Here is a 27,096-nt window from a genome sequence, read left to right as displayed (position 1 = left end):
TCTTCTGGATGAAGAGCAAACTGGAATTGATTTCCCAACCAAATAAATAAATTTCTGCTCCTCACTGGCCTGGCCAGAACCAGGATGAGAATCCAGTGATTGCTCCAAAGGTCCAAATCCAATTAGCACAGAGGGAAAGTGGCTGGAAAAGTGGAATGGTTCAGGTGTGCTGAGATGGAATTAAACTGGGAAGCCAGGAGATGCAAAGGATGGTCCTGAACAAGCCAAATTTACAATCCAAGGACTTTCCTTCTGGAGGGGCTGAGAAGGAAATGGGAGGAGAAATAGAGGGAATAAAGGATCCTCTCTTTTTCCCATGGATTTTCACAGAATCCCTCTTTGGGATCATTTTCCATTCAGGAATTCACAACAAACCACGGCTGGTGCTGCCTCACCCACAAACACCACAGCACCTTCATCCCAGAGAATCCTCATCCCAGAGAATCCTCATCCCAGTCTTCTTCTGGAACTGGAAGTTCTCTCTGCTGGGTCCTCTTGTGTTGGATTTCTTGGCTGGGAGGTCTTGGATGGGATTGGAATTCCTCCACCGGGATTTCTCTGCTGGCCACTTGCTGGGCAGGAAATGAAAAAGAGGAGGAGAAATCAAGGAGAAGAACCCGATTCTGGAAAATAAAAAAAACAATTAAAAGAAGTTAAAAACGGAGTCAAACTCCTTTTTGAGGCGGCTGGATTTCCCTGGGAATGTTTTCCCCAGAGGACAAAGCCTCAGCTCATCCCTGCCACTGAAGGTTTGGAAGAGAAGCAGCGTTAGGAGCGCGGTGGGATTGCCCCCAAAATTCCCAGATTCCTGGAAATCCTTCCAGCCCCGCCTTCCCGCTGCATCCCTGGAGCTCCGGTGACATCTGCTGCTGTCTCTGGGCATCGCCACCCGCCCTGTCCCCGTCCCCGAGGGGCGATGTCACCGCCCGGAGCCACCGCCCGCTGCTCCCGCCAGCCCTGCCCGGGGAACCGAGCCTGGAAACGCCCCAATAAAAGGAAATAGAAGGAAATAATAAAAGGAAATAGAAGGAAATATAAGGAAATAATGGAAGGAAATAGAAAGAAATAGAAAGAAATTATAGAAGGAAATAGAAGGAAAAAATAGAAGGTAATACTAGAAGGAAATAATAGAAGGGAATAGAAGTAAAGAATAGAAGGAAATAGAAGGAAAGAATAGAAGGAAATAGAAGGAAATAAATAGAAGGAAGTAGAAATAAAGAGTAGAAGGAAATAGAAGGAAATAATAGAAGGAAATAGAAAGAAATCGAAAGAAATTATAGAAGGAAATAATAGAAGGAAAAAGAAAGAAATAGAAAGAAATTATAGAAGGAAATAGAAGGAAATAAATAGAAGGAAATAGAAGGAAATAATAGAAGGAGATAGAATTAAATAATAGAAGGAAATAGAAAGAAATGGAAAGAAATTATAGAAGGAAATAGAATGAAATAATAGAAGGAGATACAATGAAAGAATAGAAGGAAATAGAAGAAAAGAATAGAAGGAAATAATAGAAAGAAATAGAAGGAAATAGAAGGAAATAGAAGGAATAAAAGAAGGAAATAGAAGGAAATAAAAGAAAGACATAGAAGCAATAGAATTTAAAAAATAGAAGGAAATAGTAGAAGGAAATAAAACAAAATCGTTGCTTGGTTGCAAGGGGAGCTGCCACCACCAGAGGGAGAGGCTCCTGCTCCCCAAACTGGGGGTGAGGGAGGGCACTGGGAGGGGAAAAAAACCTCAGACCCCACTCCTGCTTTTCCTCAGGGCATTCACCCCCAGGCACCAAGCCCATGATGGTTTAAACTGCATGGTTTTACCCAAACCCAGGAATTCCTGTTACCCCACACCCAGGGGGAACCAGGGTCTCTCCCCCACCCACCCCAAATTCCTCAAGAATTCCTCAAGAATTGAGCCCAGCTCAATTCCAGCAGCCCCAACCCACCAGGAATTCCCAGAACCAGCCCCTCTGCCCCACCCCACCAGGTTCCTATTCCCACAGGGAAGGAAAGAAGCCAAACCCCCATGTTTTATTTTGTTCTTTTCCAATAGTCTCACTTTATTAGATACCACATCAAGAGAGGATGTTGTGCTGCATGCAGCGGAAGACTGGAGGATTTCTAATTCCTGTGACAGGTTTTCTTTTTCTCTTAACAGTTGTAAACTGATTATTTGGCTGTAAAATCACTGCATGCGAGTCTGAATGCAAACAGCAGTAGAAGAGGCTTTGAATTTCCTTTTTTTTTTTTGCTTTTTTTTTGTTTTTCACCATTCCCAATCCATAGGTGCATGCTTTATTTACAACAAAAAGAAGTCATTCAGGGCAGGAATTACCATCAAAAAAACAGAAGAAGGGGGGCAGAGACTGTGGTTTTGCACAATACTGAGGAGATTGGCAAGTTGCACTTGATTTTTTGGAGGTGCAAAGAGATGATCTGAGTGTCCTTTTCCCAAAGAAAGCAGGCTGACCAGGAAATGGGAATACAGGACAGGGTGAGGATTACCTTAAGTGAGTTGTTCTGCACATACAAAGGAGGCTGGGCTGCTGCAGGACTGGGAGAAATTAAGGAATTGCTTCAATAATAATTTTTAGAGGTTTTTTTACCCTCAGCCACACATTTCTCTCTGTGAACAGGAATGTCTGGGCAGGTCCATCCCTCTGGAAAGGATGGTGGCAGCTTAGAGTCAGTAAGGTTGAAAAAGGAAGAGTCCAACCATGGATCCTGGATCCCAGCATCCCACAGCTCACCTGGGCCTGGAGCAGGGAGGTTTCAGCACAGGATGCAGAGGGAAACTCTAAAAGAGCAGGATTGTTTCAGAGTGGCTCAGGGATGTCACACTGACTGGCACAGAGGCAAGAATTCCATGAAAAATGGGGAAAATTTCTAGGTGTCTTCTTCCATTCCTCTGTGTTCACCAAGCCAGGATGGAGCCTGGGGTGATGGAAGAGGATTCCCAGCTCTGGCTGGACCCTCTGGGGTGGGTTTGTTTGGCTTTTCCCTTTTTATTTTTGGACCTGGAGATCCAAGGAGGGGAGAGCCTGTGTCACCCAGGGCACACCAAGTTCTGCTGGGGCTGGAGGGAGAAATAAAGAAAATATCAGGAGAACAAAACTCATCCAGCCCCAAGGGCGAGCAGCTGCAGCAGAGGGTGCAGGGGGAGGTTTCACACAACGTGAGCAGTGTGACAGAAAATCCCAAATATTCCACAGAGCTTAGTGTGCTCCTATCCACAGGGCTATGCTTGGGGTTTTCCAGAGACAGGGAATGGTTCCAGAACCAGGGAATGGTTCTAGAGATAGGGAATGTTTCCAGAGCCAGGGAATGTTTCCAGAGCCAGGGAATCTTTCCAGGATCTGGGAATGGTTCTAGAACCAGGGAATTTTTATAGAACCAAGGAATGGCTCTAGAGCCAGGGAATGGTTCCAGAGCCAGGGAATTGTTATAGAACAAGGGAATGGTTCTAGAGCCAGGGAATTGTTATAGAACCAGGGAATGGTTCCACTGCCCAGCAGCAGCAGCTGCAGAGTCTTTTGCTCTTCAGGCCATCCTTAAAGCACAGGCTGAGGACAAATTTGTGCAGAAAACTGGGGAAAAAATTAAAGAAATCCAAACCAGTTTTGAAGATCTCTGACTGTTCCAGCTAATTGCAGGAGCTGGGGTGGTTTAAAGCAAATCCTTGCACACATCATGGGCTGGGGGGAAGTCGCAGCTCCCTCAGCTTCCCTCCTGAGGAACAGCAAATCCCTGGGGGCAGGAGGGGTCTGAGGGGACCCAGGGACTGCCTTCAGTCACTACCACACAGCTCAGAGGTGAAGAGGAGGTAGTCACAACCCTCCAGCACTGCTGGGCTCCCACAGCGGCGGAGCCCCCGAATTCCTCGGGCGAAGGAACCAACCCAGACCTGCTTCCCTGCGAGCACAGAGCTCCCCAGACCCTCCTGGATGCTGCCACTGTGGTGGTGGTGGATCTTCTCAGCAGAAGGATGTGCCACGACATTGCTCAGGTGGGCCAGACCGGAGGTGAAGCTCAAGCAGGACTGGCAGGGTGACACCGGATTTGGCCTAACCACGACGACACGGACACCCACACCAAAGCCAAGGAGCTTTTTCGTTATTGCAACTGAGGTATTGAGATCACACAAGCAGGACAGGCTGATGCTCCCCAGCCCAGCACTCCCATCTCCTGCTGGAGGGGAGGCTGGAGGGACACAGAGCGTCGGGAACGCGACGGGAACGCTGCCACGGGGACCAGGGAGAGAGAGAGGGAGGGAGGACCAGGGAACAGTCAGGAGGAAACTATTGCTTGCCAAAATTACACACCAGGAGAACTCGACAGCCTCCCTCCCCCAGCTGAAAAGAAATAGGGGAGAATAGAAAAGCTCTTGGGGGAGTTTTCAGTGGAGGGGAGGATGGAGGACCCTGGGATCAGAGGCTGTAGCGAGGCGTGGCTGCGCTGGAAGACGGGACACCAGGGACATCAGGGACACCAGGGACATCAGGGACCTACAGGGGCGTGGCAGAGGGTGGGGAGGGCTGGGCAGAGGCTCCCTTTAATCGCTGGCCACGTGGTTCTCGTTCTGCAGGGTGTGCCAGCGCTCGATCTTCTTGTCCTTGTTCTTCAAACACTCGTACCAGTGTTTCAAGCGCTCGCCCTTGGCCGTGATTCCCAGCTGGCAACCGCCTGGGGAAAGGGGAGAAGAGCAGGCTTTGTATCCAGAGGTGATGCTGATGTGCCAGGAAATCCTGCCATGGGGGCACACCTCACACCCTGCAATGTTTTTTTCCACCTCCTGGATTAAAAACTCGAATGGAAACGCTTGGAGATGCTTTTCCTGCCCAGAAAACATCCCAGGATGCTGCACCCACCAGATTCCATCACTCCACCTGGACAGATGACCCAAACTCCTCTCCCATCCAGCAAATCTCACACCAAACCCCTGCCCCCGAGGGCAGAGACCTCCAGCTCATCACTCACCAATGTAGTCGTTGGATTTTCCGATGTCGTAATCCCAGACGGAAATGTCCAGGGATTTCTTGGCCAGGTCGCTGTGTTTGATGTCATAGAAGAACTCCTGCAGAAATGGGGACACCCACATCACACCCCAAAGGATGACACACCCTAAAAGCCGCAGTTAAGGGGTTGGTCCTTAATCAAAATCCAGGGAGAGGATATAAAATATAATTAATGAAGGAAAAATTCTCCTTCCCTGTGGCACCTCTTCTCCAGGAGCTGAGCTCACCCCTTGCACCTTTCCTGGTGTCCCATCAAAGCAGCACCAGTGGAGAATTTCCAGTTTCCACCCCCAGGAATGCTCATCCCACCCACATCCCCAGCTGGGATGACACAGACCTCTCAGGGTGTGTGGTGCTGCCATGGTAAAGCCATTCCCAAAATATTCCTGGGCACAGGAGTGGGAAAGGAGCTTGAGCAAAGAGCCAAACCTTGGGGAGTTTGTCTTCCACCTCCTCCACTCCACACAGTATTCAGTGAATTGATTTAATAATATTAAAAATATCCATCCATACCTCGTTAAACTCAGGATTCAAAGTTTTCTTCTTAATCTGTGTCTTGTGCTTGGCCTTTTTGCCCATGTCAGGTTTCAGCCAACTGGGGGCAACAGAAAACAGCTCAAAATTCAAGTGCAAGAACAGTGGGAGTTTATAAGCTTGAAAACTGAGTTTCTATGCTGAAAAAGATTTATTTAGGGCCAGTCTCCCTTCCCACCTTCCAGAGGATGTGGGAAAAGTGTGGGGCTGGGGCTGTGCAGCCTGGCTGCAAATTCAGAACTCAATTTAGGGCTGGGATTAAATAGATCCCTGTTAGAAGCTGATTTAAAAATTTAAAGCCACCATCTTCTGTTTGTGGAAATGGAGAATACAACAAATAAAGAGAGACTGAGAAGGGAAACTGCTCAGTTCCACTGAGCTACAAAGACATGAGCAGAATATGTTCAACATGGGAGTTACTGAATGGGTCTTAGGGAGAAAAGAGGTTTTTTTATGAAGGAAAAGGAAGAAAAAAACCAGGAGCAAAACCCCCACCAGCAATGGCTGCAGGGACCTCTCAGTGGTGCAGCTCATGAAGTTGGAATAAAAATTTTATTCCTACACATTCTCAGGAGCCATGGGGGTTTATGGGACAGCAAGGGGACACAGAGGGACATGGAGCCACCTCTGTCCTGCAGCCAGGGCAGGTCAGAGGAGGAGAAAAGGACCCTCCTGTCCTTGAATTCCCACCACATCCTCGATGAGTCATGGGTGGGAATCCCACTCCTATGGATCCCTGGATGGCACCTCCACCTCAGGCTGCAGCCCCAAGCCCATCCCCACATCCCTCACACATCCTTTGCTTGCAGACATCAGGTGATCAAAGCCCGGACTCCTCGTCCTAGGTTACAATGTAAAGATGTGCCCAAAAGTTTGTATTCCATCACCAACTGCTGAAACCAGCTGGGGCAGTGATCCTTATCTCTGGGGAGATATCCTCTGCTAATGGGCCAGCTGTTAAAAACCAGATGGGACAATGTTCTTTATCTGTCCCATGATCCATCCTCTCTCCAGGAGATATCTCCTGTTAATGGCCATTCAGTCCCAGTGCATGACTGATAAAATTCCATCATCCCACTGGGAGATGCTCCACCCAGGGGGAGGAGCCAAATATTTCCTACCCAGATAAAAACTGAGATTTGGAACACCAAGGCAGCTCAAGGTTTCCAGGTGACAAAAGCTACCAGACCTTTCTACAGGATCACTGCTTCAACAAAACCACTTCACCTGGACTGCTACCACCACCCTAACCAGCAGGGTGTCAGGTTGTATTCTGATTCTGCCAGTGGTTTTTCTTTTGAACTATTGCATGCATTTTATTTTTTTCCTATTAAATTGTATTTCTCACTTGGAGCCTCTCACTGGTTTTGCCATCAAACCACTTCACTCCTGAAGCCTTTTCCAGCCTTTAACAATCCCAGGACTCTCCACAAGGATCTGGGGCTGGGTCAGCACCCCACAAGGGGAACACTGTGCAGCTCCAGCCGTGCCAGGGCTCTGCAGGGCTCACTCACAGCTTGACGAAGGGATCCGAGTATCCGTTGGCGTCCATGGCCGCCAGGTGCACGCAGCGCACGATGCCCACCACGAGCCCGCCCTGCTGCGTGCTGTACATCAGCGACACCAGGATCTTGCCGCGCTCCTCCACGTCCCCGCCGCGATCCACCTGCGGGAGCACGGACAGAATGCTCAGCAGGGCTGGGGTGGGGGAGTGAGCAAGGAAGAGCTCGTCTAAATTAGCGAAGCGAGGCAATGAGGGGTGACTGACGTGTAATGTGACTGACATTTAACGTGCTGGCAAAAATCGGGAGGGGAGGCAGATTGGTTTGCGATTAAGGGAGCCAGAACGTGCAAACAGGGTGAGGGTGCAAGGCTACCAGTGGTAAGTGATAAATCCAAAACCTTAAAGCAGCAAGAACTCATCTCAAGGTCTGAAATGTGCCCAAAGACACTCCAGAGACAAAACTGAGAAGTTCAAGTGCAATGAAGAGTTTGTAAGCCTTCATCAGAGAGCCCCAAATTGGGGAGGGGCAAGCACAAGAGGACTTTTGGTTCACTTTAATATGAAGTGAGGGAATAGGCAGGACTAGGACATGAATATTTATCAGGCATTGTGTAATCCCAGGCTTTTAGGGAATAAACAGAGCAGCAGTTTGAAGTTTTGTGGTGCATACTTTGGGAGGAGCTATCCACGTGCACCTCAGCACTGAATAAATGTGTATCTACTTTATAACTCTCATTTCTCACGAGCTAGAGTCAGAGCAGGAGGGATGGGATGGATATCAGGGAATGGGATGGGGGGATTATGGGGTTTACACGTGGATGGAGCTCATCCTGCTCCAGGACTCACCTCCTCTTCGTACAGAGCCATCCCACGGGACGCGCCGGTTGTTCCGGTGCGCTTCGTCTGGGATGGGAAACGGATGAGGAGACTGCCATGAATGGCCAGGAGAGGCAGCATCCCACAGCAAAAAAAACCTGGGAATGCATGCAGCCCAGCTCCTGGAATTCCCATCTGCTCCATCAACCCCACCCCAGCAGATCCAACAGGGGACAGAGCAACCTGTCCCCTCCTCTGCGGTGACATCTCCAACAGGAGTCACTTCCCACGGATTCCCACCACACTCTGATCTCCTGGTCTTGGAATGTCACACCAGCCCAGGCTCAGGTGGGAATCCAACTCCTAAAAGTGCCAGAGAAGCCACCAGCCCCCACATCCCTGTATCCCTCAGGAGCCATTTGTTTGCAATCCCAACAGGAACAGAAGGAATTTTCACGGACACTCACTGGGATTACTCTCTCCAGGCAGATGTTGAAGTTCTTTTTCTGGTTGGCTTTGAGTTTTTTCAAGGCAACTCTGGTTTCTCCGATAAATTCGTTGTGGCCGAATTTGTCCTCGTCACACACGGAGATCCTGGAGGGAAGAGGGAAAGGGGAACATCAGCCAGGGGCACTGGAAAAGCAAAGAAAAACACCCCAAACCTACCCTTGATCTGGATTGCCTCTGACCAAAAGCAATCAAAAAAAAAAAAAAGCAAAAAATCAACATTTTTAATATTTGCCTTAAGATGTTGCAAGTAATCAAGATGTGGAAGTTTCCTGAGGGGGAGAGGAGCCATAAATTTTGAGAGATATTTATAGGGGTTTTTTTTTTCTGTGCTAAATCAGCAGAGATACACATCTTTATGATGATAAAAATTGTAGTACAATCAATAATTCACTATTAAACGACAAAGTCAAAATGCCAGTTTTTTCCTCTCATAAAAAAATCATCCAAATAAGCAAACCAGTGTTGATTTTAACTCAAAACTGCATTTCCCACCCCGCTGCACTCCTGGGGGTGGTGCTCTGAGTGAGGGCACTCAAAAACCCAATCCTGCCCTTCCTTGGGCTCCTGCTGGAGGGTTTTCTCTCCTTGCCTGAGGGTTTTCCTCTGCATGTCCTCGTCAGTGATGCCGTGGTACACCAGGGTCTCGTTCCACACGGGGTTCCGCGTGTTGCGCAGCGTCTTCGTCCTCAGCTTGTTCGACTGGGGGGTCAAAAAAACCACACAGGAATTACACCCCAGAACCCATCCCTCCCTGCCCAAATCCCAGCTCCTGGCAGGGCTGCTCCATCACATCTGGGGGATGGAGAGCCAGCAGCTCCAGAGGAGCATCAAGGTGGGATTTTTAAAGGGACTTGGTGGTGGGGAGAGCCTGGATTTTGTCACTCCTTGGGGTTTATTCCCTCAAGGAGAAGGGAAAAAGGTGCCCAGGTCAGGCTCTTGGGGCTCAGGTCACAGCTCTCATGTTCTACAGGAGGTGACAGTGGGGAATTGAGGAGCTGTCACTTGTTTGTGTGTCTTTCACGACCACACATTCAAAATTAAAAAATAAATATCAGCAAACGAGAGCAACAGAAATCAAAGCAATTCCAAACGTCACACCTGGGTTTCCTCCAAACCCAGGAATCCCCTGTGCATAAAGCAAAGCTGTAAAATCAATCCAATGATTTTATTAGCACTTTTCTCCTGGTTTTACTTATGGTTCCTCTGAGCAAAATTCTGCTGCAGAGTCAAGCACAGAGTCAGAAATGCTGGTGGTCATTCTTTTCTCAAGATTTGGCCACCAAGATCAGCTCAGCTGGGTGGGGAAGGAGATTTCCAGGAATTTCCATGATGGAGCCATGGTTCTCTCCCCACAGCTCCAACAAGAACATGCTGCAGCTTCCAAGCAAACGGGTAATTCCAGCCCTGGCCATAATTAGATTTTTGGGCAGATGTTTTGTGATGCATTAACAGCAATGCCTCCTCTGGAGCTTCCCTCCACCCCTGAGCAGATTCCTGCCTGCAGGATGAGCTGTTCCCCAGCTCTGGGAGAGCATCTGGGAGCATCATCCCTGTTTGGAGAAACCCTCAGGGAAAACATCAGTGAGCAGAGAAATCAACAGGAAAATCTGATCTGAGGGAGGGACCTGAAGGGGACTGGAGAAACTCTGCTCCATCCCCAGCACCAAACCTGGCAAAGCCTCACCTTGCTGGCTCCAGGCAGGAGGTGCAGCTTCACATAGGGATCAGCCAGGCCATTGGAATCCATTGGTTTTAAGCCCTGAAAAAAGAAACACAGGACGTGAATCCTCCTTCAGCAAAGCCAAGGAAGAGGAAAAGCTGCTCACAAAAAACTCAGAGAGAAAATGTGTTCAGTGACCCAAGAGTGCCCAGAGCGGCTGTGAGTGCCAGGATGTGCTGAAACATCCAACCCATCCCTGGAGAAATCAGAATTGTAGAATCACAGGGCAGCTTGGGTTGGAATAGTCCTCAAATATCACCAAGTTCCACCCCTTGCCATGAGCAGGGACATTTTCCACTACCCCAGGTTGCTCCAAACCCTTTCCAACCTGGCCTTGGACACTTCCAGGGGTGAGGCAGCCACAGTTTCTCTGGGAGAACTGCTCCAGGACATCACAGATCTCTTGGAGCCACCCAAGGAAAAGCCCCCAACCCTCCCCAGCCATGAGCAGCTGTGTTTGGGATCTCCCAAGGGAGCAGCCTCTGCCAGCAGCCACAGGGCTTCCATCCTATTGTACCAAAGAAACTGGGAGATGGTTTTAAATCAGGGAAAAAGGGGAAAAAGAGAGGAGCTCTTGCCTTGGCCTTGATGAGGGTGCAGTGCAGGGAGCTGTTGTCCTGGTCGTAGAGCAGGCTGAACTCCAGAGCTCCCAGCGTGGCTGACAGCGAGGGAGGAGGAAACAACCTCGTTAAAACCCCAGCCAGTAACTGCATTTAATCATCCCCGATTAGTAATAATTAGAAAGATTTGCGGGTCAGATGTAAAAAGCTGTTTAATGCAGTGAGACTGTGCTGGCAGCAGCCAAACCATCACAAATCCGGGTGGACTGGGGAGCTCTGCACAGCAGGGACGGCCCAGGCAGAGCAGCCTGGGTTTGGAGCCGACTCCAATACTCACCAGGCAGAGGAGGATGAGCCCTTCCCACCACAATCCCACCCTGGAGCACCCTGAGATTCTTCAGCTTGGGACAGCACCTCCTCCCAAGGCTGGGGCTCAGTTTTGGCTTGTTGGAAACCAGCTCAGGCTCGTGTTGCTTCATCCCAGGGATGAAGAGCAGGCACAGAGGGCATCAGCTGCTCCCATCCAAGCACCTGCTCCCTGCCCCGAGCAGCCCTTCCCACCCAGGATGTTCTACCACAAATCCCCGCCCCAGCTCCGAGCCCCGCAGGGAAGCCGCAATCCCCAAGGGCTTTCCGTGCTGGAGATCCCCGCCCAGCGACTCCAAATCCCGCATTTCCCAAAGAAACTCCCCCTTTCCCTCCCCTCCTGGGTACGTACTGCCTTCATCCGAGTCGTAGCTGTTGGCATCCTCCTCCTCCTCCTCGGGTGGCTGCTGCTGCCGCTGCGGGGCCGCGGATGCGGGCGGGGGCTGCGCGGCGGCCGGGGGCTGCCAGGCCGGCCTGTCCTCCCTGGCAAAGCCCCCTCCCCGCTCCGGGGGTCCCAGCGGGGGGCTGGCTGCGGGAGGAACCCCCCGTTAGCCCCCGGCCCGCTCTGCCCCCCAGCCCCCCGCAGCCAGCCCGGCGTTACCTTGTCTGTCCGGGAAGCGGGCGGGACCCCCGGCCCCCGGCCTGGCTGCTGCGGCCGCCGGCGCTGGGGACAGAGGTGGCATCAGCGGGCTTGGCCTGGGACATTCCCTCGTGCCCTCCGTCACCGTGCCAAGCCCGTGGGGTGTCCCCAGGGACCGCCCCGGCCGCATCCCCGTCCCATCCCCATCCCCATCCTACCTGCGGGCGCTGCTGCCGGCGCAGGTCCGGCGGGACCGGCGGTGGCCGCCGGCGGTGGCCGCTGGCCTTGCACAGAGTTGGTTCTCTTAACACCTGCAAGGAGAGGGGACAATCAGCAGAGACCACCTGGTTTTGTGTCCCCCGCGTGTCCTTGCAGGGATGCAGGGGGGCAGCGCTCTCACCGGGGCTCCTGCTGACCCCGCTCTCGCCAGCCCTGTCCCGGCTGTCGCTGTCCCCAGCGCTGTCCTCGCTGCCGCACGGACCCGGCCGCGCCTCGGCCGCTTTGCGGCTCCCCCGGGCGGCCGCTGTGGCCTCGGTGCCTGCGGGGAGAGGGATAAAGTGAGGCTGGAAAAGCGAGGTGCCATCCCTGGGTGCTGCCAGCAGCAAGGGGACAATGGGTACGGCCACTGCAGCAGCACCTCCCGAGCTGCGGGCGCTGCAGCAGGAGGGCTCTGCACCATCAAAGCTGCACACAGCGCTCAGGAAATGCCCAAGGACACGAGAATCCCATGGGAAAACAATGCCTGAGGTATCCATCACCTGGTCCTCAGCACCCATCAAACCCCTGATGGCATCACAGCTCCGCATTCCCGGGATGGGGAGGGGGTGTCGTATTTTCCTTCTGCTGATCATCTCCCATTTATTAAGGAGACAGCTGCCTCTGCCTCTCCCTTCCATCACCCAGCAGCCGCTGTCCCAGCGGATAAATCCCAGCCCAGCGCTCCGGGGTGATGAATTGCAACCCCACGGACGTGACGGAAAAGGTCTCGGCGCTCACCTGGCTGCTGCCGGAGACGCCAGGGATAAATCTTTGCCGTGACATAAATGGGCTGTTTCTCCTTGGCTGGGCTCTCAGGGTCACCGGGCGCGAGGACAAAGCGAAACGCAACAGATTGTGGAGGGGAAAAGGAGGAGGGAGAGAGGGAAAAACACCGGGAATGCTGAAGAGCAGAGCGGGGGAAATGAGCGTCCAGGAGCAGGAGCCCCGTGGTGCGGAGAGAGCGGAGCAATAAATAATTTTCCAAGGGAGCTGTAGGAAAATCATGGGCACGGCAGGAGCATGCTGAGCACCGGGAGGGACGTGAGGAGCTGGCAAAGCCTCCCCGACTCCAGGAGCCGCGGGATTAATAAAAGCTGCCGGTGGGGCTGCGGGGTTTAACGGCGCCAGCTACGGGCGTGATTAAATCGCCTTAATTTAGTGCTTTCCCCAGTTGTTGCTGCACGGGAAGAGGGAGATCATCAGCTGGGAGCATCAGAACCTGGACTAAAGGAAGGGTGGGATGGGCGGGAATTGTCACCTCAGCCCCTCTTTGCCTCTTCCACGGAGCCAAGGAAGAGGAAGGTTTGTAGCCACTGCCCTGCTCCCAACTTAATGATCACCCAAATGAGGAGCAGGCGGTGTTGGAGGGGGATCAGGGATCCTCATCCCCTTGGCATCCCATGTGGAAGTGTGGAAATGGGGGATTGTTACTCAAAATGAACTCCCAGGGAGTCCCTCACTCTCCACGTCTCCCTGACAGGAGTGGGGGTCAGGCTCTTCTCCCAGGCAAAAAGCAACAGGACAAGAGGAAAGATCCTCAAGTTATGCCTGGAGAGGTTTAGGTTGGATATTAGGGGAAATTGCTTCACTGGAAGGATTGTCCAGCCCTGGCACAGCTGCCCAGGAGTCCCCATCCCTGCAGGGTGATTTAACAGCATGGATGTGGCCCTTGGGGACATGGGTCAGCAGTGGCCTTGGTCTTTTCCAAACGGAATGATTCCACCATTGGAAGTGCTGGAAGGGGCAAGGAATAACCAGAACAAGCCACTGCTGCACCCTCACCCTGCTCTGCCTCCCATGCACAGCCCCACACTCAGACCAAGCCCCCACAAGCTCCTAAACACTCCCCGGCAGGTTTTCCAAGGACTGCCGTTAAATAACCATAAAAAAACCAAACCAAAAAGCAGCTGCCCCTCCCAGCAGGACCCACCACCCACGGAGGCGGCTGAGGGAGGTGGGGAAGCCCTGGAATAACCCGGGCTCCCCCCGCAGGGTGGGCGGCAGCAGCAGGGATCGCTCCCGCTGCAGCATCCCGGGGGGAACTGTGCGGGAAAACGCCTTAGGAATAGAAGGAGGCAGGGACGGGCCGGGCACAGGCACAGGGAGGGGACAAAGGCCGGTGCTTACCCTCGGTGTCCTCGGCATCCGCCTGGCCTTGGGGGCACAAACAGAGCGAGAGGGGGTGAAGCTTGCGGCCCACGCATCCCAAACCCATCCCGGGACACGCTGCCACTGCCTCCTCAGATTTCCTTATTTTACCCCTATTTTCCCAAGGCTTCTCCATCACCGCATCCCTACCCAGGCACTGCCCAAACTCTCAGCCCTGATACCCACCCGCTTTGCTCACCCCACCCATCCCCTCTCGGAAATCCCGGATAAAACCTCTCCAGGTATTCCTACCCCCTTTAGGACACAGGCAGCAGCCACGCCACTGCTCGGGATGGTTTTTCCTTGCTGAGGATGGGGAGGAGCCCCAGAACCCCGCTGGCAGTGTTGGGGGGGCAGCACCCGCTGTCACCTACCTCGGGTGGGTGCCCGGGAGGGGATTTTGGGGTCGGGGGCGGGCGGCTCGGCCGGGCGGGGCTCGCTCGGGGTTTGGGGTCCCTTCTTGCTGACGGGCATCGGCTGTGGCAGCATCTGCTTGGGCAAACCCTTGAAGAACCAGGCACCGGAGCGTTTCCACACCTGTGGGAGCAGAGTCTGGTCTCTGAGAGCTTCACCCAGCAGCTGGAGAATGTGCGACCCCACATCCTCACCCCACATGCCATCCCTCTGAGAGGAATGTCGGGTTTGTCTTTACAAACAAGCTGTGGATCTGCTGGTAAATGAGGTTAGCACTGAGAGAGAAAAGAAACAATGGGGTGGATTCCACTGATGGATGAATGGGAAAAGATATTTGCCTTTACAAACAAACTGTAGGTTTGCTGGTAAATGAAATTAGATATTGGAAGATGAAAGAAGCAATGGGGGAAAACCATGAATTCTATAAGAATTAAAAATTGTTGTACATTAGAGGGGGATCTCAGGTGTCAGGTGTTTGGGAAGTCTGTGCCTCTCAAGTACCTGAGTCCAAGGGGAAGAGAGAGGGAAAAGCAGCCAGGAAATTGGGATAAAAGGAGGCTGCATCCTCCAAAAATCTGAGAAATCCCAGGGGAATGCCCCATGGCCTCTCCCTTTATTCGAATAAAGCAAAAAGGACTCCTCTGTCTCCTTTTTGGACATAAACCTCTGGTGTTTGTGGATTAATTTTCCTGACACCACTAATTAATTAATCAATTAATCAATCAATTATCTCCCTGGCTCATGCTGCAGCAGCGTAACATCGCTTTGGACCCCCAAACGTTTATTTTCATGAATCAAACATTGTTTTGTGTAGAAAACAAAACCATCCTGTAAGAACCACGCTGAGACAGCAGCTGGGTGGTGCTGGGGGGTTGAGTCAGGGCCATGTCAGAGCTGTGGGGTGGGGACAGTGGGGACAGTGGGGACAGGAGGGACACACTCACCTCCCGCTGCTCGCTGCAGATCTTGCACAGCCAGATGGCCTGGGGCCGGTTGTTGGTGGTCTGCACCCCACACTTGGTGCACACATTCTGCAGGCAAAACAAAGAGCTGGGTGACACCAGTGCCACCAAAATGTCCCCAACAGCAGCAGGGTTTGTGCAATGAAAGCTTTGCCTGCACGACCACCCGTGACTCCGGGGATGCCAGGCTGTGCAAACTCATCCTCTCCTGGAAGAAGTAAATTAACATGTTGAGTAATTTTACTTCTGGTACTATAGGAAAAACTTGTAAGACTTCTTGCAAGGCCTGTCTGTAAATCCTTGAGGTCATCTTGTCCATCTAAGCTGCTGTTTTCTCCCTGTATCAAAGTCAAATATGTCTCTACTTTCTTCTGCTAGGGGACAGACCCAAAAAGCATCTTTGGGATTTATTATGCTAAGCCACCAGTGTGATGGAGGAATTTTACTTAATAGTGTGTAGGGTTAGGTACCACTGGATACTGATCTGTGTTTTGTTTGTTCACTTTTCTCAGGTCTTGACAAGCCTGAATTTTTTATTTCCTTACTGCTAATATGGGATTATTGTGGGGAGACATGCACGGTTCTGAAATTCCCGAAAATCCGCGGTGCCCCCGAGGTGGGGAGGGGTCTGTCTCACCTTCTTGCAGTCCTCACAGACGACGCAGGCCTGTCCCCTGGTGCCCAGCTGCTCCCCGCAGAGGATGCAGCGGCTCACGCCGTCCCCCAGCACGCTGCGGCGCATGTCCTCCAGGCGGGACATCAGGCGCCTGCGGGGCACGGCAGGGTCAGCGGGGATGGGAGCGGCATGGGAATGGCACTGGGAATGGCGGGAATGGCGGGAATGGCACTGGGAATGGCACTGGGAACGGCACTGGGAATGGCGGGAATGGCACTGGGAATGGCACTGGGAATGGCAGGAATGGCACTGGGAATGTCAGGAACGGCACCGGGAGTGCCGGGAATGGCACCGGGAATGGCACTGGGAACGGCACCGGGAACGGCACTGGGAATGTCAGGAATGGCACTGGGAGTGCCGGGAATGGCACTGGGAATGGCACTGGGAATGGCGGGAATGGCACTGGGAATGGCGGGAATGGCACTGGGAATGGCACAGGGAACGGCGGGAACGGCACTGGGAGTGCCGGGAATGGCACTGGGAATGGCACTGGGAATGGCACTGGGAACGGCAGGAATGGCACTGGGAATGGCACTGGGAACGGCACTGGGAACGCCGGGAATGGCACTGGGAATGGCACAGGGAATGGCACTGGGAATGGCACTGGGAATGTCAGGAGAGGCACTGGGAATGGCACAGGGAATGGCACTAGGAGTGCCAGGAATGGCACGGGCGGGTCAGCGGGGGATGGGAATGGCAGGAGAGGCAGGGAATGGCGTGCTGGGAATGGCACAGGGAGTGCCAGGAGAGGCTGGGAATGGCACTGAGAATGGCGCAGGGAATGTCAGGAATGGCACAGGGAATGTCAGCAGAGGCTGAGAATGGCACAGGGAGTGCCAGGAATGGCACGGGCGGGGTCAGCAGGGGATGGGCATTCCCAGGAATGGCACAGGGAATGGCAGGAGAGGCACTGGGAATGCCAAGAAAAGACCAGGAATGGCACAGGGAATGGCAAGAATGCCAGGAAAAGACCAGGAATGGCACAGGGAATGGCAGGAAAAGACCAGGAATGGCACAAGGAACGCCAGGAAAAGGTCAGGAATGGCACAGGGAACGCCAGCTAAAGGTCAGGAATGGCACAGGGAACGCCAGGAAAAGGTCAGGAATGGCACAGGGAACGCCAGGAATGGCACAGGGAATGGCAGGAAAGGTGCTGGGAATGCCAAGAAAAGACCAGGAATGGCACAGGGAATGCCAGGAAAAGGTCAGGAATGGCACAGGGAACGCCAGGAATGGCACAGGGAATGGCAGGAAAGGCCAGGATACAGGAACAGGTCCCACTGCTCCTTTCCCACAGAGTCTCTCCCTTTCCAGCTATGGGACAAAGCCTCATCCCAGCAGGAATAAAGCTCCCACAGGTTTATATGGCACAGTGTCCACTTCCAGGGATGCTGCCAGAGAGCTGACACTGCCCCCAGCTCCATGGACATGGAAAATCCATCCAAGGCAGCACCTTTGCATGGAATAATTCATCCCCAGATGGAAACCTTTCCACCCAGTCCCAGCAGCTGTTTATGAAGAAAGGAAGGAGGAGACCCTGGAAGGGCTCTAATGAGGACTGAATTAATTAATTCATTAATTTTCTTATTATTTGAGGAAAATCATTATATATATTTGATGGAAATTCTTGCAGCGAAATGAAAGCCCACCAGAGATCAGGCTGCAAAACCACACCTGGTTCCTACAAAGGCAAAAACAAACCCAAAACCAGTTCAGGAAGTTTTGGAAAGGCAGCACTGGCTGAAGGAGTTTGGGAAGCAGGAACAGCCAGGAGCTGGCATCAGCATCGTGGGCTCAGCTAACCCAGAATCCTGGCCCTAAAAATAGCATGGTGAGGCAAAAAAAAAATCTGCATTATTTATGCCATTCAGTGAGGAATGAAGGAAGAAAGGGAGGAGGAGACCTGAGCCCACCAGAGAGAGCAGCCCCTGGTGGCAGCCTGACCCAAATCCGACGGAGCCACGGTGGAAAAAACCACCCAGTGTGGAAAAGATGTTTTCCCTCAGCTTCAGATTCGTGGTGACTCGGCTGCCAGAGCCTCTGAAATGCTGATAAACCATCCACAAGTTCCTGCACACACAGAGTGCCCCAGGGGTTGGTGTTGGATGGCCAGAATTCCATGGGCTCCGTGGGGAAAAGTCAGATAAAGGATCAGCAGCACGAGGAGGGAAATTATACAAGCATGGAATGGTTTTGGTTTGGAGGAACCTTGAAATCATCCAGAGACATCACCCCATAAACACCAAACCCCATAAACACCAAACCCCATAAACACCCAGCCAGCAATTCCAATTAAAACCTGGATTCTGGCTGCTCCCCAAGTGTTTTTTAAGAGGAGTCAACCCCAGCCCACATCCCATGGAATGCATGACCCAGTTTTTATCATCCCCACCTCACCAAGGGGGAGATTTTGGGGGAAAATGTCCCTTTTATAAGGAGCCAAGCACGTGGACATCCCCTGCAATCCCTCCTGCTGCAGGAGCTCCAAGCAAAGCAGCTTCCAGTTGGAAATCTGCAAGCCCAAACAAACTTATTATAGAAACTGGAACAAATGGCACAATCAAAGGGAGGGAAAAAAAAAAAAAAAAAAAAAAAAAGAACCAAAAAAGAGGAAAAAGCCTTTGCATTTCAAGAGATTAATTATTTAGCTGCAAAAATCTCTCATTTAGCAGGAGCTGCTCCTTAAGTGGGATTTTTGAACCACTGGAGGAGCTCAGCAGCCAGGACACACCTGTGGCAGGGCTTGCAAGCCAAGTGCATTTCCCTAATTAAAACATCCATTCAAGAGGGAGAAATTGGGATTTATTTTTTTTTTTTGTTCCATGACTCAAACGCTGCTGAGAGAGAACTGCAGAAAAAAAATTCAATTTAAAGTCCTGGTGTGAACCTGGCAGGAAGAGCCCTGGCAAAGAGGAGGTTGTGCCCAGACCCCTGGGCAGGGAATAAAGGCAATAACTGGGGGAAAAAAAGCCCAGATTTGTTTCCAGCTCCATCCAGAGCTCCAAACCCATCCCATTCTCCCATTAATAACCAAGGGAAGCCCTGCCCTCATCAGGAATGATATTTCTGCCTTCCCAAAAAAAGCTTTTCTTTCCACTGGATATCATCTTCTCCTCACTTTTATTGCACATAAACAGCACTCCAGCTCATCCCTCTCCCTTGCAGCATCTTCCTCCCCATTCCCTCTGAGACAGACTTCAAAGAGCAGGAATTATCCTTCCAATTGTCAAAACAGGGGGAGAAAAAATCCCTGAGTGGAATAATTTGCTCAGCCCAGCCCTCAGGGACATGGGGAGAGCATCCCTCACCTGCCAGGGAAATTGGGATTTCAGGGGTCAGGGAGTGATGGGAAAGAGATAAGAGAAGCTTGATCTGGAATGTTCCACGTGCACCTGAGATAACAGCAATGAAACAGAGCCACATCAGCCCAATCCCAGGAAATCAACCCAGTTCTGGGGGGTCCTGATGGTGGAAATGAGCCCAGTCCCAGGAATAGGGCTCAGGAGGGGAAGGTGAGCAGTGAGGGACATCCCTGGGACATCCCAGAGCCCTGGAGCAGGCAGGGAAGAGCTCATGGGCTCACATCCCAACATTTCCCATGATCTGCAGCAGGAAGATGATCCCACAGGGATGAGGGATCACCTTAGGCTGGGTTCAATCCTGGCTGGGACAGAGCCAGGTTTAGGGTTGGACTCCATGACTTTGGAAGTCTTTTCCAGCCTAAATGATTCCATGGAACTTTCAGGAGAAGAGGGATGGCAAGAGGGACAGGGTGACCAGAATGAAGTGCTGATGATCCCAGGAAAAGAAGATTAACAACAGAGTTTGCTGTGTTTAAATATTCATCAGCACTGCAGAAAGGAATGGCCAAGATGTGCTTAATGGGCTTTAAATTGTGGCAGGGAGGACTTTTAATGCAGCAAAAAGGGTGGGAGAAGGATCTGATCCATGAGGAAGGACCTGATCCAGGCCACCACAGTCCATGTGCTCCTCAGTGAAGTGCAGGAAGCAGCAGGGATGGGCTCAGCCAGCACATCCATGGGGAAAAAATTCCTGTGAAACACAAAGGAGGTCACCAAGAGCCTCCAGGATGAAGCCCAGGCTCATCTCCATGGGGAAATCATGTGCCTTAAAGGGCTGAATATTAAATTAATTTTCCTGGTGGAAAAGGGACAAGAAAAGCAGCCAAGCTCCAGATTAAGGGAAGCATAATTAAAATTAGAAATGAGAAGGAATTTTCCTCCCCTCCAAGTGGGCAGGGAGATAAAGGTAAAGCACCACTGGGGCTTTTCCAGGCTGAGCCCTCACCCACAGAGTCCCAACTCATTCCAGCTGCAGCTGGGTGGGAATTTTTGCAGCCTTGGAAATAAGAGAGGAGGGTTTTTTTGGAGGGAAAAGCTCAACCAAACCCCCACAAAAAATTTCTCTGGCTGAACCTCACCTCCTTCAGAATTTGGCATCCCAGGAATTGCTCCTGGGCTGTCTGCAGCACCTCCCTGCCCTGAGCCCAAATTTATTGTTGTGCTGCCTGCACACAGGGATGAAGATCCCAGGCTGTGCTCCCCAGACAGCTTCCCTGCCACTGAGGTTAATGACTTAATCCCCAGGGACTTCCATCTGCTCCCTCATTATCCCTGTGTCACCCCAGCCACGAGCTGAATTAAAATCCAGCCCCACTGCAGAGCAAAGGGGGGACCCATGGGGACACAGCCAAGCCACTGCACTGTCAGAGGGGAGCACAGGGCCACAGCCAGAGCCAGCAGCCAGCTGTCACTGCCCAGAAATATCCATTTCTACCTTGGGATGGTTTCAGATCTTCCCTCAATGCCAGGAGCGTGCTGGAACTCATTAGGCAGCAGAGCAGCCTGGCTGGGTTATTGATGGCCCCCAATTAGAGATGCAGAACGGAGTCAATTAGTGCCTGCAGGTGCTCCTGTGGCAGCTGGAAAACAGGATCCTCATGGATTGCAGCTGGAGTAGCACCACTGCCACCAGAGTGCCACCAGAGCCAGCACAAGAATGGATCCATCCCTCCCCACCTGGATAATCCCTTTTCCCTAAAACTCCCAGCCCTGTGCCCCTTCCACAGGGTGATCCCGAGCATGCAGCAGCTCTCAAGTCCAGCAGCTCCTGCTGTGTCATGTTCAAGATGATTCCAGCTCCTCTCGTCCTTCTCTGCACCACAAGACAAAAAAAAAAAAAAAATCCCCCCCACACGAAGTGTCCCTGTCCTCCAGCCCTCATCAGCATCCAGCTCACGTATCCTGCAGGATCCATCCACCCTCAGAGCTAAAAATACTCCTTCTCTGGATTAATTTGAGCTGGGTTTGACACCAAGTCCAATCCCACAAACAACAGCTCAACAAGAGGCATCGATTTGTTCCCAAGACAAATCGGGATGGAGGATACAGGAGATGGAGGGCAAAAAAATCGGGAAGGATTTGAGGCATGAGGAGGTTCATCCACAGCCCTGGCTGAGGGATTCAGGATTCCTCAAGGATTGGGTGTAAAGCTCAAAGGAATTCCTCAAACATCTCCAATTATTGAGGCAACTCCGAGTATTCACTAAATATTCCCCCTCTGGAATGTCACTCCCTGTGAGCCATTCCTTACATTAACCAAAAGCAGTGTTTCCATGGAATAATAGAATAGTTTGGGTTGGAAAGGACCCCCTGCCATGGGCAGGGACACCTTCCATCATCCCAGGTTGCTCCAACATAGCCTTGGACACTTCCAGGGATGGCACAGCTCCTCTGGGTGAGTTTGAATGGATTTATTTTTTTCCTTTTACAGGAATAGAAAAATCCCAGAAAACCAGACTTTCCAGGAGCTGCTCCCTAAAGCAGCCTGGCCAGGCAGCAGCGCTGCCTCCCTGCCAGGGGCCAGCCTGGCAAACCCGGATTATTCTGTAACAGAAGCTCTATCCTGGATAACACCCGAGCCGATGATTCCTTCCGAGGCTGATCCAGCCGCTGTCCCACATTCCCTGAACATCCCACAGCTCTTGTTGTGCAAAGCCAACAAACACAAAGGGGCTGGCGCGGCTCCCGCTGCGCCTCCACGCAGGAGGAGAATCAGCTGCGGCTGCACATCCACAATTCCCGGCTTTTCATGAATGAGGATGAGCAAACCTCCTCCGGCTCGGCAGAGAAGGAGAAAGGGAAGAGCCGGGAAACAGCTGCACGAAATAAATCTCTTCCCCCAAGATGATTTACGCCTCATCCAAGGAGCGTCGCGTTTGAATGGAATTCTTACTGGGCTGCAAAAGGGCAGCGCCAGGGAAAGCTGTTTGTGAGCGCTTCTAGGACATGAATCACCTGGATTCTGCCAAAAATCCGCGCTGCGTGTTGGGAAGTGATGCCAAGTGATGCCCCAGAGGCATCTCCAGCCTGAGGGAGCAGCACATCCATGGGGGAGCAGCCCCTGGAGAGGCAAAACCTCCCCAGGATGTTCATGGACACTCCTGAGCAAGGATTTCTAAAAAACGAGGAAATAAATCCGCAGCTGGAGCACCCCGTGGCTGCATTGCATCCCCAATATTTAAGGGACAGCAAACTGTCCCTGAGGTGGGAGAGGGAATTTGGCACTCCCCAAAGCAGTGGGGAGTGTGGCTCCTGCCTGAGCCTGAAAATTTTCCCTGCTAGGAAAAAAAAATGGAGCTGTGGATTCTTAAACTCGGCAAGAAACTGCTCTTCTGTCAGTGATCCCAACGGGATTATGGAGATCCTCTCTGGAAAACCATTCCCAGCAGAAGGGGATGGATACCTCGGCATGAGCTCCTTTCACCTGGCAGGAATGGAAACACGGGCACCGGGAATGGCCCTGGTGAAAAATGAGGTACCAGTGGCTGTGGGGAGCCCAGAACATCACTGAGCCCCCCTGAGCCTCGCACTGAGCCCTTCCAGAGCGGGATTAACACCGGGGTGGATTCCCAGAGCAGAACCAAGCTCCTCCAGCTCCGGCTCAGCGCTGGACAAGCAGCGAGCTGCTTCAGTGAAATACCAGCGCGGGGTGAGAGCGGAGCGCCCCGGAGCCGCTCCCTGTTCCTGCTGGCCCAGACCCAAAGACGCCCCGCAGCTCCGCTCAGGAGCGGCACCGCAGTGCAGAGGCTGCCCAGGAAAGCAGCCAAGCAGAGCCCCGGGTCCCTCTGTCGCTGTCCCCAGCTCTGCCTTACCCGATGCGCTCCTGCTCCATCTCCTCCATCTTCTCGGCGCGGGCGATCACCCGGTTGATGATTTCCTTCTCCTCGTCCGTCAGCTCCTCGCCCTTGCGCTGCCGCTCGGGCTGGGCTGCCCAGCCCGCGGGGAGCCTGCGGGAACAGGGATCCAGCAATTCCCAAATCCCAAACCCCAAACCCAGCCCGCGGGGAGCCTGCGGGAACAGGGATCCAGCAATTCCCAAATCCCAAACCCAGCCCGCAGGAACAGGGATCCAGCAATTCCCACCCAAACCCCAAACCCAGCCCGCGGGGAGCCTGCGGGAACAGGGATTCCGCAATTCCCACCCAAACCCCAAACCCAGTCTGCGGGAACAGGGATCCAGCAATTCCCAAATCCCAAACCCCAAACCCAGCCCGCGGGGAGCCTGCGGGAACAGGGATCCAGCAATTCCCACCCAAACCCCAAACCCAGCCCGCGGGGAGCCTGCGGGAACAGGGATCCAGCAATTCCCTCCCCAAATCCCAAACCCCATACCCAGCCCGCAGGAACAGGGATCCAGCAATTCCCAAACCCCAAACCCAGCCCGCCAGGAGCTTACGGGAACAGGATCCAGCCATTCCCACCCCAAACCCCATACCCAGCCCGCGGGAACACAGGGATCCAGCAATTCCCACCCCAAACCCCAAACCCAGCCCGCGGGGAGCCTGCGGGAACAGGGATCCAGCAATTCCCACCCCAAACCCAGCCCGCGGGAACAGGGATCCAGCCATTCCCAGCCCTGGCTGTGCAATTCCAAACCTCAAACCCAGCCATCCTTCCCATCCCCTGGTCCCATCCATCCATGGCTGGGAGCTCTGATCCCCATATTTATGGAAACACTGGTTTCATACAGAGGGAAAACTCCTTTTCAGGAATATTCCCATTATTTCCACTTCTCCTGGAGCGCCAGGTTTGCCTGGCAGCCGTGGGACCGGGGCGGTGGTGCAGGAGTGGGTGGCTTTTTTTTTTTTTTTTTTTTTTTTTTTGGGAACATTTCTCCAAACATGGGAGTGTTTCTCCCTCTAACATCATTCCCAAAGATCCTCTCTCCCAGGCTGGGCGTCAGGCAGTGCTAACCTGGTGACAGGATAATGTCTGCCACTCAGGGGTGCAAAAGGCAAACATTCCTCACCTTCCTGCTCATCCAAAAACCTTTCCTGGCTCTTTTCCCCTCTGGATTGAACAGACCCACATGATCTTGAGCTTTAAGTTCATTAAAACCCTGTGTGACACTTGCCAAACTTAATTTTTTTTTGCATCTAAACCCAGTTTTTTTCCCGTTCTCAGACCATCAAAGCAGCAGGAAAAGATGGAAAAAAAAAAGAAGAAAATGAAAAATAAAAGCAAGGGAGATACTTACTGCTCCTTCTCACTGCTGGGAAGCACAGGGAAAGAGAGGGAATAAGGATTAGGTGGGAGCAGGGATGGGGAGAGCACAGCCAGGGACACTCCCAGCTCAGGGTGACAGTCCCCAACTCCTGGTCCCCAAGGGGTGACCCCACACCAAACCCAGCCCCTCTCCAGGTTGTCCAGGACAGAGGGACAGCAGCAGGACAGACACCCCAGCTCTGTCCCCACCTCGCTCAGGGCGTTTAGGACACACCAAAACATCCCCACCCAAGAGCACTGAACCAATCGCCGGTGTCCCCACGGGAAGAAGTGTCACCACCCCCCTGGGGGCTGTCCCTGTGCCCGGCGCTCTCACCTGGCTCGGAGGGACATGGTTCTGTCACTGGGGCACATCCACCGCTCGGAGGAGCCGCCCAGCACCGCGTCGGTCATCGCCGGCCACCCCGGGCATGAATTTGGGGACACCAGGGCCCCGCTGACTGTCCCCAAGCCAGGGACTTCAGTCACTTCGCTCCCAGATGCCAATGAAGGAGTGGAGCTTCCAGCCAGGCTGTAGGGAAAAATAAAAAAATCCCTAAAAATCACGCTGGGAAAGGTTTTGTTTGTGGGGTTAAGAGCAGGAATGTCACTCTAGTGATTGTCTGGGTATGGAGGCACAGGAGCTTCCAGTCACCTCCTTCCCAGGAGGGCAGCACAGCCTGGATGTAATTAATGAATCCCCAACCTCACGTTAATTATGAGGTCTCAGAGCCAGGAGGGAAGGGGGGGATCCATTCCAGAGAAACAGCTACAAACAAGGAAACTTGCCTCGTGTCCTTTCCCAAACCACATTCCCTCTGGAAAAATAACCTCCAAAAACTGAAGGTTTGGATTCAGGAGGGAAAACAGCACCAGGACTCAAACAGGAGGCTCTGTCCACTCCTCTCCAAAAGTTCATCCAGAGAGGATTTTTCAAACCCTTCTCCCTAAAATACAAATGGAACCCACAGGCTGATTGTTGCTTTATTCTCATTTTTTGGAGGGATTTTGCCCCTTCCACCCACTGATCCTACTCACTGCAGGGGGGTGGGGATGGATGGAGCCATTCATCCATCACCTCTTCTGAGGGAAATCCAGGGATTTGACAGATTTGCCTGCAGCAGAGCTAAAAAACTCACAAAGAAAACCTCTGCAGAGCCCAGCCATGGACAATGAGGCTGCTCCCAGCCCATGGATCATTCACCTTCCCACCCTGGGATGCTGCTGCCTTGGATTCCTCCCTGCCTGGATCCAAAACCAGCATCCCAGTTAGAGCTCTGCCTAAACTCAGCTTTGTAGGGCATGAAGCAACTCCAGCAAAACCCCAGCAGAGAAACTGGGGAGATTACACCGAGGAAATGATGGAAAACGGGAACTTGCAAACCTGTCCCGCTGAAATCACCAGCTCCAAGCCAGGAAAAGACACCCAACACTCCCAAAAAAAGAGGGGAAAAACACTCTGCAGTATTGCAGGGGTTTCTCATCACTCCCTGAGGAGTCAGTGGAGGGTTGAGGCTCACCTTGGCTTCGTGGAAAACTTGGGGATGTAAGAAAGTATTTTTGGGAAAGCAGGAGAAGTGAGCACGTGGGTAATTAGTGCTCTGCTGGTTCACACAGCGCTGTTCCCGTGCCAGACCTGAAGGCTCTGATTAACAAGGTCACTTAACGAAGCAAAATGTTCATTTCAGTCCCCCCCACCACCTCCACAATCCGCACTGCAGCAGCGAATTACCGCTGGGAATGAAGAATCCTGGCACAGCCAGGGGGTCCTGGGGTGGGCACGGGTGGAGTGGGGCAGCACCAGGATGCCCCCACTCATTTTTGGGGTGATGCAGCTGGATCAGGGGCTGCCCCAAGGTCACAGGGGGCAGGAATGCTCACCCCAACCCTGCAGCTGGGGAAAAGAGGGGGAAATCACTTTTTTTTTTTCCCTAGCAAAGAGAGAACAGGAAGGAAAACTCTTTTCCCAGCTGGAAGTTTCTGCTAACACCAGCGAGGCTGGGAGTGTTCTGCTTTGCTGGAGGAATACACAATCCCTTTCTCCACCTATAAATAATAGATTTGGAAAAATCTACTTTGCATTACTTCCAGCAACTACCCCCGCTTGCCCTAATGCTTTCTCCAGCATTTTTAGCACATGGGAAAGAACAAAATAACAGCTCAGGGTGGCTTTTCCTGCCCCCACTGCCAAATCCTGGCTCCTGAGCAGCAGGATGTGGCCACCCAAGCGGGGATCGATGGGATGCAGCAGCATCTCCTTAATGAAATGGAAATATCCCAGCCTAGGAGGGTGCCAAGACCTTCCAGGGTTTGGCTGAGCCTGGAGGGTCCCAGATCTGCTGCCCTGGTGTTGGTGGGGACGTGAGGAGCTGTCTCATGCCGAGGTTTTCCGATGGGATCTGGCAGCTCCCGCCGGCGCCAACGTGGCACATCCTGGGCAGAGCCAGGAATAGCAGTGAGGTCTTAATTC

At 52.5% G+C, this 27,096-nt stretch overlaps 1 protein-coding gene across 1 annotated transcript in view; it reads right to left on the bottom strand.

Moving 5' to 3' along the window:
• Positions 1-2,025: 2,025 nt before the first annotated feature.
• RPH3A (rabphilin 3A) overlaps positions 2,026-27,096 on the bottom strand; it is a 29,915-nt gene continuing 4,844 nt past the window's right edge. Inside the window, exons 2-21 of the mRNA XM_056504583.1 lie at positions 24,964-25,158; positions 24,619-24,633; positions 23,234-23,368; positions 16,021-16,150; positions 15,366-15,452; positions 14,382-14,544; positions 13,987-14,013; positions 12,002-12,139; positions 11,820-11,912; positions 11,623-11,685; positions 11,374-11,550; positions 10,674-10,753; positions 10,060-10,134; positions 8,965-9,074; positions 8,333-8,459; positions 7,896-7,952; positions 7,060-7,211; positions 5,525-5,606; positions 4,974-5,070; positions 2,026-4,679 (exon numbers count right to left, since the gene is read on the bottom strand). Coding sequence (XP_056360558.1) covers positions 4,549-4,679; positions 4,974-5,070; positions 5,525-5,606; positions 7,060-7,211; positions 7,896-7,952; positions 8,333-8,459; positions 8,965-9,074; positions 10,060-10,134; positions 10,674-10,753; positions 11,374-11,550; positions 11,623-11,685; positions 11,820-11,912; positions 12,002-12,139; positions 13,987-14,013; positions 14,382-14,544; positions 15,366-15,452; positions 16,021-16,150; positions 23,234-23,368; positions 24,619-24,633; positions 24,964-25,040 — 2,016 coding nt within the window. The 5' untranslated portion in view covers positions 25,041-25,158 and the 3' untranslated portion in view covers positions 2,026-4,548. The remainder of the gene's footprint in view (positions 4,680-4,973; positions 5,071-5,524; positions 5,607-7,059; positions 7,212-7,895; positions 7,953-8,332; positions 8,460-8,964; positions 9,075-10,059; positions 10,135-10,673; positions 10,754-11,373; positions 11,551-11,622; positions 11,686-11,819; positions 11,913-12,001; positions 12,140-13,986; positions 14,014-14,381; positions 14,545-15,365; positions 15,453-16,020; positions 16,151-23,233; positions 23,369-24,618; positions 24,634-24,963; positions 25,159-27,096) is intronic.

Source organism: Oenanthe melanoleuca, chromosome 15 (genome assembly GCF_029582105.1).
Source record: "Oenanthe melanoleuca isolate GR-GAL-2019-014 chromosome 15, OMel1.0, whole genome shotgun sequence".
Lineage (NCBI taxonomy): Eukaryota > Metazoa > Chordata > Aves > Passeriformes > Muscicapidae > Oenanthe > Oenanthe melanoleuca.
Note: the sequence above shows the minus strand (reverse complement) of the source record. Positions and strands in the feature narration are given on the sequence as shown.